Below are 10,612 nucleotides of genomic sequence, written 5' to 3'. Positions count from 1 at the left end.
CCGAGGTCATTGTTTCTTCCTAACATTAGCAAATCAACTCTTGATAAATTAAAGTCCATTTCCTTTTTACCGTATACAAATTCTCCCGATGGTTGTGCTCTTCAGTCTGGCAATAAAGAGGCCAGTGTTACAACACCGGATAATTTATCACACGTACTTTCTCAATTAATCATACTTATTACCTCAATTTTCGAAAACTCCCCCCAAAAACCGTACAACGCTGCCAAAACCACTTCCAATTCAACTCTCCAAAATCACAATGCCTCACAAAATTCCAATCTCCTCTAATAACATAATCACCCCTATTACACAAGACTCTCATCTTAACGAGATGGAGTCAAAATTATCTATCTTACAGTGGAATTGCCGTAGTGCTATTTCGAATAAAATAGATTTATGTTCCCTTCTAAAGGAATACAAAATTGACATAGCTGCTTTATCAGAAACCTGGTTCAAGCCAGGATACAACTTTGTTATCCCAGGTTATATTTGCCTGCGTGATGACCGACCCGATGGTAGAGGAGGAGCAGCCCTTCTTATTAAAAACCATCTTCACTATTCCCACATCCTAGTCCCTAACTCCTCATCTTTCCAAATTGTTGCAGCATCTATAAACAATGTATCCTATATTTCAGTATATATTCCCCCTAACATCCCTTTTGATCTGTCTGGCTGGAATAATATAGTTAAATTGTTACCCAAATCATTTTTCATACTAGGTGATTTCAACGCACATTCTCTCAGCTGGGGGAGTGCTTATACAGACCGCTCAGGTAGAAACATCTTAAGTTTCGTTGATGATAACGATATATGTATTCTTAACGACGGTTCTCCTACCAGATTAAGTTCTCCATCTCATAGACAGAGCGCTGTTGATATCTCATTATGCTCTAACGATTTAGCATCCAGGGTAACCTGGAGTATCTTAGACGATCCTCATTCGAGTGACCATTTCCCAATCACTATTCACATACCTCTTAAGTCTCGCATCACCCCTAGAACTCAAAACACCATTTATAATTTTAAAAAAACTGACTGGACTAACTTTGTTAGTATTTTGGAAAAAAATAATTCCAAATCTCATCCTGCGAGCGACTTCGATATCCCACTGGAGTATTCTAAATTTATAGACACAATTATGTCCGCAGTTAATTCTACCACCCCTAAAATAAATCCAAAGACTCGGAGGAATCCGTCGCCATGCCCTTGGTGGGATTCCGAGTGCAGTCTAGCTGTTAAAAATAGGAAAAATTGTATGTCCAAATATAAAAATGATATGAGTGAATTAAATTTTTTGGAGTTTAAAAGAGTTCAAGCTGAGACAAAAAAAATATTAAAACAGAAAAAACGAATAGGATGGAAATCTTTCTGTTGCGCTCTCTCACCTCAAACCCCATTGACAGATGTTTGGACAGCCATACGAAAATTTAGGTCCCCATCTTCTTCGTCACTCAGAAAAATTTCCGATGATTCAGCTTGGATCTACGATTTCGTTGACAAATTGGCACCTTCTCATGTTCCAACAATCCAAGAACTCCCATCCCACTCTTCAGTCATTCTCAATCAAGAATCTTGGTTTGACTCACCTTTCCAGATTGAGGAGTTATTACTTCCCCTAGAATATGTTAAAATCTCATCCCCCGGCTTAGACATGATCCCATACTCTTTGATTCAAAAATTTCCACAACAAATTTTACTTAAATATATTAATATACTAAATAAAATATTTGAAACTGGAATAATTCCAGCTGATTGGAAAATTCAGCGGATAATCCCTATTCTAAAACCTGATAAAGACCCAATGAAGGGAGATTCATACCGCCCCATAGCGTTATCTTCGTGTATGCTAAAGCTTTTTGAACATATGATAAAAAATAGAGTAGACTGGTTTGTGGAGAGCAATTCCTTACTGTCTGCTTCACAATTTGGTTTCCGTAAAAACAAATCAACCACCGATAATCTCTCTATTTTCTCAACAGATATTCGAGTAGCGTTTTCTCAAAATGAATGCACCGCTGCAGCTTTTATCGATATTTGTGGAGCTTATGATAATGTGGACCTTAATGTCCTCAAAGTTAAACTATGCTCGTTAAAGTTTCCTTTTAAGATTGTTCAGGTGATTCTAAATATATTAAAAGAAAGAACTATTATTGTAAATGGGATGTATAAAAAAATAGAAAGAAAAATCTGGAAGGGCCTCCCTCAAGGATCTGTACTTAGTCCTTTACTATATAATATCTATACTTTCGATCTGGAATCAACAGTCTCGAGAAAATGCAAAATCTTGCAGTATGCGGATGATATTGTAATATATATATCACATAAAGATATGAAAACTGCTATTAATAAACTTGAATCAGCCTTGACTTCTCTCAATACTTGGTTCACTTCTAATTGCCTTCAACTATCTACTTCAAAAAGCCAAATAGTATTGTTCTCGAAAAAACATAAAATCCCATTTAACTCTATAAAATTTGACAATATCTCCATTCCTATAAGTAATCAGGCTAAATTTTTAGGAATTATTTTTGACAGGAAATTGTCATGGGCCCCTCACATAAATTCTGTAATCACAAAATGTGAAAGAAAAATTAACCCTCTCCGAGCTCTAGCAGGAGTTTGGTGGGGCTCTCATCCTCTTACTCTAAAACTATTTTACAACGCTTTTGTTAGAAGCCAATTAGACTATGGCAGTATCATAATTGACCCCCTCCCAATATACTTATTGAATAAACTGTCTGTTATTCAATACAAATGCTTAAGAATCATCCTGGGTGCGATGAAGTCTTCCCCCACAAATGCCCTCCAATTAGAAGCTATGGATCCTCCTCTAGACATTAGAAGACAATATCTATCTGACAGATACATGATAAAATGTTTAGCTTTTGAAAATCACCCATCTCTTTTGGCATCTAAGAAATTACTAAACTCTGTAACATCTAACCGTTTGTTACATAATAGGCCTTATCCAGCACTCGCAAAAAGTTTTGAAAAACTGTCAAAATTTATCCCAGAAATATTCCGATCTCCCACCCCCTCCCTTTATAACTTCCCTTACTCTCATCATATTTTTTCCCCAAATATTATAACCCACATTGGAGTAGGGACTAAATCCCCTAGTCCGATTTCCCTTTTCAACTCCATAATTGAATCAAAATGGAAAGACTGGTCTTTATTCTTCACAGACGGATCCAAATTGGAAATATCTGGCTATTCAGGAGCTTCTTTTTACAGCCACGATGATGGTTACTGTGCCCAATTCCAACTTCCTCAACCTTCGTCAGTTTTTACTGCGGAATGCTTGGCTTTAAGAGAAACTCTTTCCTACATTATGACCAAAAAGTTTGAAAAGTGCCTCATTTTATCCGACTCTCTAAGCTCTCTTCAAAAAATTAGCAGCAATCCCTTCAAACAAGCCCAATCCCATTTAATATTCCAAATCCGTGAGAAATTATATTTACTCAAAGAAAAAAACGTTCAGGTTTCTCTCGCCTGGATTCCAAGCCACCATGGCATTCCGGGAAATGAAAAAGCCGACTCTCTAGCTAAGGAAGCCGTTTTAAATGGAAGTACGAATTTCTCCAACTACCCATCTGATGACCTTTTGACAATTCCAAATATTGATAAGTCTTCCAGCTGGTCCCTCAAATGGAACTCCTCCAAAATTTCAAAGGGAAAACATTACTCTCTCATTCAGCCTACTGTCCCGTCCCGTCCTTGGTTTAGGAAAGTATTGATGAACAAGAAAGATACATCCACCATTTGTCGAATGAGGATGGGTCATTGCTGTACGAGAGAGCACCTTGCGAGGATTGGTGTCTTTGACTCCCCCATTTGCGAGTGTCGTTGCGAAGAGGAAGACCTTAACCATATATTCTTTGTTTGCCCAATAAATGACCAAATGCCAAATTTCTTTAAATCTCTGGCCCCGCTTATTCCCCTCCCTACAGATATCCATCTCATCCTGGCGAGCAGGAACCCAAATTTGTACAGACTGTTAGTTGTTTTTCTAAAATTAAATAAAATAAATTTATAGTTTATCTTTATAATTTTTATCATATCATATTTTATAATTAAGAATTCAATTAACTTGACATTGGCAAATGCATTGTTTTACATGTGCAACGCCATTCCATATTTAAAAAAAAAAAAAATATTCATATTCAAATGTTTGTATGTATATATATATATATATATATATATTTATATATTTATATATATATATATATATATATATATATATATATATATATATATATATATATATATATATATATATATATATATATATATATATATATATATATATATATATATATATATATATATATATATATATATATATATATATATATATATATATATATATATGTATACATATATCTATATATATATATATAAATATAACGTAACGTAAAGGTCTTAATTTACGAAAAAATCCGACGCGCGAATACCACACGCTCGAGTTTCGAGTGACCTGGAGCCCAGAGTTCGTAGGTGAGGGGATTAAAAATGACGATTCCATATCATATTGTTAATTAACATTGTGGTTTAAGACTTTTTTATATTTAAAGTTTTTAGCAATCAGAGCTAAACGTTGCAGAGAGACTGATTTTTGGAATTTCTGACTCAGTCACAAATTACAAATTAAAAATCACATCACTACACGATCTTCACTGATTACGCTTTCTTTAAAGGATTGAGTATAAACTCCGTCTACTCATGTATAAATCTGTCTACTCATGTATAAATATGTATAACTATGTGAAGTGATTTTACCAGCTCGCGACCAGTGCACTAAATTTGGGGAGCGTGCCTTTGCTGTTGTTGTCCGATGGCATGGAATGCCTTCTACTCGCAGTTAGGAACGGTAAGCGGGATAATCTTAAGATGAAGAAAAAAAGAATAATGCATTTGTTTGCTAAATCATTTCCATTATCCCGATCTCATTTTTCCCAATTTTAACTCAGTGAGGCGCCCTTGAGATAGGATTTTACGAAAATGGCGCTTTATAAATTATTCAAAGAAAGATTATTCAAATAAAACAAATATTATTATATGGTATTTAAATATATGCTTTAATTTTATATTTTTAAATACAAGTGACTAGTTATTCATTTTACCACAATTATTATTTAATAAATGTAAGCATCAGAAAATATTCAATAAAACACTTAGGAAATGATATTTAAAATATCACTTAAAATGGCAATATCTAAGAGGTTATATATACTGTGTTTGAAAATAACTTCTACATATTTTTATATGAAGTGCATATCATATTCTAATAAATAGTTAAATTTATCGACAAACATCAATAATTATTATGATACATAGGCCAAAAGCATTTTTTGAAAGCTTAAATATTATATACTTATATTTAAATTACGGTTTTTTTAATAAAAATTCATTCAATAAAATATTTTTAAAATACAGTAAGCAAATATAAATTTTGGGTCCATTATTATATATTCCAAAAATATTTTATTACATCTCAATAAATATATTTTTTTAATTATTATTTTTTTTCATTATTTACATTCCTTTGCTGATGGTACATGCAATACATAAACTTTCAACTTATTTATTTTGGAATTAAGTAACAATAAATACATTTTATTTTACCAAAGTAAAACTATAAAAAAAACTCAAGTTGAACATATAAATGAAAACCTTAACAATAGTTACCTGGCATTTTATCAGAAGTTTTCATTTTATTTCATTCATCGTACACGTAAGGAAAACAAACCGTAAAACATTAAAATCACGATCACAAAAGAAATAAATAAAGAATATTAAAAGTAAAATGAATATTCAAAAAATTAAAATAAAGAAATAACAATAAAAAAACATATAATATAATGGAAACGTTTTTTTTTTAAGTATTGTTCATAACCTTTATAATAAGCTTAGAAACTTAAAATTAATTATATAAAACATGTGTATGTATATTGAAAATTACTTACGATTTTTTCAATTCCTAAAATTACTTTTTACTTTTCTTTATTTGTAAAACATAAACAATGACTATTAAATACTTATTTTTAATAATTTATAATTTCTTTGGAATAGTATTTTTCTTATAAATAATACATATATTTTATTCACTTTAAGTAATCATTATTGTGTGAAGCTTAATTTTCCCCATTCAAAAATACTTATCACATAGTTAATACTTCACAGTAAATTTATTTAAAAGTGTGTGTAGTAAATGTATCATGAATGAAATAATATTTTTATGCAATATTTGTACTGTTTAATAGAAATTGGGTACCACTTTTTTATTCTTCTTATTTGAATGATTAAGCTAATGCAGTACTTGAAATTTAAATTAATCTTTTTTTTTCAACCTTTAAATCTCTGTGTTGAAGGGTCGTCTATAGTAACGAATTAATATAGTAATTATAATAAATAAGTTAATGATAATAAATCAAAGAACCTTATTTCATTACAAGCATACTTATTCTATAAGTTTAATGTGGAAAGAATAAACATTCGGAAATATGTTGAATAGCTCCCTGTACTTAAATCAAGATGCTAGATGCGTTAAGATTAACAACTTTCTTACTAAATATTTTGGTTTTGAATATATTTTTTATTCACTGTTCATATTTCATCTTGATCACAGTGTGAATAGAAAATACTCATAATTTGTATCATATTAATTCTGAGAGCAAATCCATCGATTCAAGAAAATCTCGAATCACTATCTTTATTTCCAATAAGAGATCTCGGTTTGGTTGTAGATTCTTTGTCACTATCCCTGCAATTCACTGGTCTACTCGAGTGGCTACTTCTGCTCGGAAAGGACCTTGATATGGAAGTAGTAACAGGCAGTTTTTTCGCTTCTTTGAGATGTAATTTTACCATCCACAAGTCTCTCGCTTTCTTATTACCAACAACAAAGAAAATGCACAAAACTACTCCCTGTAGTGTTGCCGTTATACAGAACAAATAGGCCATTGGCAAATAATCTGACATCAAACCGAAAAGCCATGTTAGTCCGAAAAGATAAAATAATAAAAATCCTACAGTTATACTTCTGAACACCTGCTTATCATCTCCGTGTCTTTTTATTTTAGAACTTATAAAGACGGAATAAATAATGAGACCGAAAAGCAATGTATTACTACAAATAACTAAAACAACAGGAAGAAACACCGCTAGCCAAAAACTTAATCCACTCGGATAACAAAACTCGACTGGCAAATTGGTATTTTGGAAATGTTCCGTGTAACTATCTGGATTCACTAGAAACAGCAGCGCTATCGGAAGAGAGGGCATCAACCAACCAAATATTCCCGCTTTAAGAAGTCTATGTGAAATGTTTTTAGAAAATACAGTTACAAGCCTCTGATAGGATATTATAGCCGCCACGAGCATCCAGCAGAATGAAGCCAGAACTGAATAATGTAAAGAAACTCCTGATAAAATGCAATAAACAGAACTATACAATCTGAGGTCGACTAAAGCGATACACAAGAATGTGACTATCATCATTCCCACTGCGGCAGATAAATGTAACCAAATTTTGTTAATGAATTCCATGCGCCAGCTTTTGAAAAGTACTCCGGTCAGGTAAATAAATATCAAAGCTATAAGGGATAAACTGCAGCCAACGAATGAAATAATAGTGAGGGCATTATTATTTCCTTCGCTGATATCGCTGGATTTGCCCGATATTAGTTGAGCAAAGTGAGTTAGGTGATAGCATCTGCAAACATCGAGTTTTTTTTCACCTGAAAATTCAATAAGTTCACATCCTTTGGTAGACCAAAGTCCGTTAGGCCCAGCGTTAAAATCCCAAAAAGCGCAAACTTTCGTCTCATTTGCGTTGTTTTTTTCATACGGTCTGAAGTGAATATCTACAAATTCGCCACTTTCAAAAACTGAGGTATTAGCCATATTTATACTGAGAACACGAGTGTTAATTCTTTCCGATGAATGGTCCGATTGAGATGGGTTGAATGCTCGATCATTTCTGAAGACCACAAATGACAACCTGGATTGTGTATTCACTCCAATTGTCGGAGGAATATTTACATAAATATCGTTATCTTCACGATCGTTTATTACCGAATCTGAAAGAAAAAAAAACATATTTAAAAATTGGATTTATAAATTTTCTTCAGATAGGAAGATTCTCATGACGTTTAATGGTAAAAACTTAATTGCTAGATTGGATTTAATTTCATTAAAACAATAATATTGTTTGTTAATACATCGATATTTGTGTGCACAAACGTACCCACTAATAACAATTTTTCCCCAAGAGTAATTTTAAAAATTCATTACGATAATAGTTAAATCATTTTTTAGCTATTATGTTCGTTTTTTAATCAATTAATAAGTCACTTTTGTAAATACTTGTAATATGAAAAGATAAATTTTTTTATTAAAAACGATTTTTTCGATGTATTTTTTTCAATAGAAATTTTTATGTTTCTTTAAAATTATTGTTTAAAAAAATCTTCATTGTCTCCAGTTTATTTATATTACATCTAATTTGATTTCTATTTGCATGAAATTAGGGTTGGGTCATTCGGGATAAATTTCAAATACAGATTACAGTAGGTACATTAAAAAAAAGTTTTTTTTTTTATTTTAGTGTATATAAGGAACAGTGCTTGTTACTTCTACGTGATATAACAAGTACAGTATGTATAGAGAAATGGTATGTTTAGTACCTTGAGTCAATGTTTGCAAGGAATTATTAGTAAATCCTTCGGAGGTGGAGCCTACTTTTATGCCAGTTATTGGAGAGTCTCCTTTCCTGTCACTGACCATAATCGCCAAATTTGGCTCAACGATTGCCACGTGACTCTGGTCTTGTGGTATATGCATCTTGTCAACCATGGTGTCGAGACTATGCAGAATTTTAGCGGGAATCGTTACACCATCTTCGAAATATAGAACATCGTTTATCATGTTGACAGCTGTTGCAAGCGTTGAAGAGTTGATAGGTCCGTTGAGGATGTCGTCTATTGCGTTGACAACATTATTCACCTGATCTTCTTGACTCTGAAAAACACACCAATTATCATATAATTTAAGTCATCCTTAAGGTATCAAAGCCATTTATATTTATTTTGTTACATATATGTACCATATTTACTATGTTTATTTATCGATATAAGTAATCATAAAAATTAATAATTTGAACTGGATCTTAAAAATCGAAACCGATTTTAAATAACGTATCCATGAATTAAGAGTTTAATGTCATTCTATATGTTGATGCAATTTTTTTGGTTTTGTTGGTTTGAAGTGCAAATGTTTTATTATAATTGTTATTATTGATTATTATCACATTCGTGAGAAATGCCAGAAAATATCATTTAAATTTTATGGGTTTAGCTTATAATTTGACCAGTTAATTTATTTACAACATTTTGAGTGAGTCCAAATACTTGTTCACAAATCTGGGTTGTCTCAAATTATAGGAGTTATTTTTCATATTATTTTTTGACATTTCACCAAATTATACTTCATGATAAGATGTAAAAAAAAATACGGAAAATAACTCATATAATTAAAGATAATCATGATTTGTTAACATGTATTTGGATGCACTCAAAATGTTGTAAATTGAATTAAATAGGTGCAAAACACGGACTTACTGGTGTTGTTGCAGATAGAGTTGTAGATTCAGTAGTAGTGGTTGAATTACTAGTTGGAGTTGTTTCTGGAGGTATTGTATTAGTACTCGGATTCTCAGTCGTTGTTGTTGTAGTCGTTGTTGACTGGCAATCGTCATCAGAAGATGACAGCCAATGTGCTCCAACAGTAAAACCTCCACCGCACGTAAAAGTTGTACAATTTTCTTGAATAGAACCCCCTGGAATGCATTTTTTTAAATTATTATAATTATTATTCTTATTTTGTTTTTTGTTTGAGATTTACTTTTTGGAAGATCACAATTATGACAAATAAACGAACGTTGCGTATAATGGTATGCGCATGTGAGGAGATTGGAAACATCCATTCTCCCTCATATCGCACTGCACGGCCAACCTTTTGGTAGACGACTCCCAAAGAGATGGATCTACAGCTGGGAATCAACATCGCAGGAGGTTAATCCCTCTTAAAAACCGGCCACAAGACCTACACCAAGAAGATAAAATGAACTTTGTATTAATGTAGTATGTTTTCATTCTCATTGTTCTCCTTTTTACTAACACCAAATGGTGCAACGGGCACTGCATAAGATTATAAGGGTTTATTAATTCAATTTGAAAAATGTAAGGTAACCCACGCTTCAGATGCCCGTCCAGGAAATCTAATAAATAAATTGAGTTGAGTCCTTTTAAAACAGAAAGTTATTTTTAATGAATCACAATTTAAGATGTATGAATTATTTTTTATTTATATTAGTTGTATTATCCCATACAAAATAAATTTGTAATATATCTTGATCATAAACCAAAAGAACCCGTGTTGTGTTTTGTAGCAGACAATATATTAATCTTAGTAGAATTGTCACTTACATAATTATTTTCTCATTGAATTTGTCAAATTAAAAATTAAGATTCTTCACAACATTTTATACAATTTTGAATGAAGAAGTAGCTTCACTGATATTGCGCAGAGACCAATAGGTATATTTTTTTGA

At 31.9% G+C, this 10,612-nt stretch overlaps 1 protein-coding gene across 2 annotated transcripts in view; it reads right to left on the bottom strand.

The window, feature by feature from the left end:
- Positions 1–4,650: 4,650 nt before the first annotated feature.
- Positions 4,651–10,612, bottom strand: part of LOC148301813 (uncharacterized) — a 28,780-nt gene continuing 22,818 nt past the window's right edge. For both annotated transcript variants that reach the window (XM_088272695.1, XM_088272696.1), the window contains 3 exons: positions 9,621–9,838; positions 8,688–9,021; positions 4,651–8,081 (listed from right to left, as the gene is read on the bottom strand). In XM_088272695.1, coding sequence (XP_088128821.1) covers positions 6,688–8,081; positions 8,688–9,021; positions 9,621–9,838 — 1,946 coding nt within the window. In that variant the 3' untranslated portion in view covers positions 4,651–6,687. The remainder of the gene's footprint in view (positions 8,082–8,687; positions 9,022–9,620; positions 9,839–10,612) is intronic.

Source organism: Brachycentrus maculatus, unplaced genomic scaffold (assembly GCF_059751285.1).
Source record: "Brachycentrus maculatus isolate JH-2025_06_01 unplaced genomic scaffold, ASM5975128v1 h1tg000514l, whole genome shotgun sequence".
Taxonomy (NCBI): domain Eukaryota; kingdom Metazoa; phylum Arthropoda; class Insecta; order Trichoptera; family Brachycentridae; genus Brachycentrus; species Brachycentrus maculatus.
This window is presented reverse-complemented; position numbering and strand designations above follow the sequence as displayed.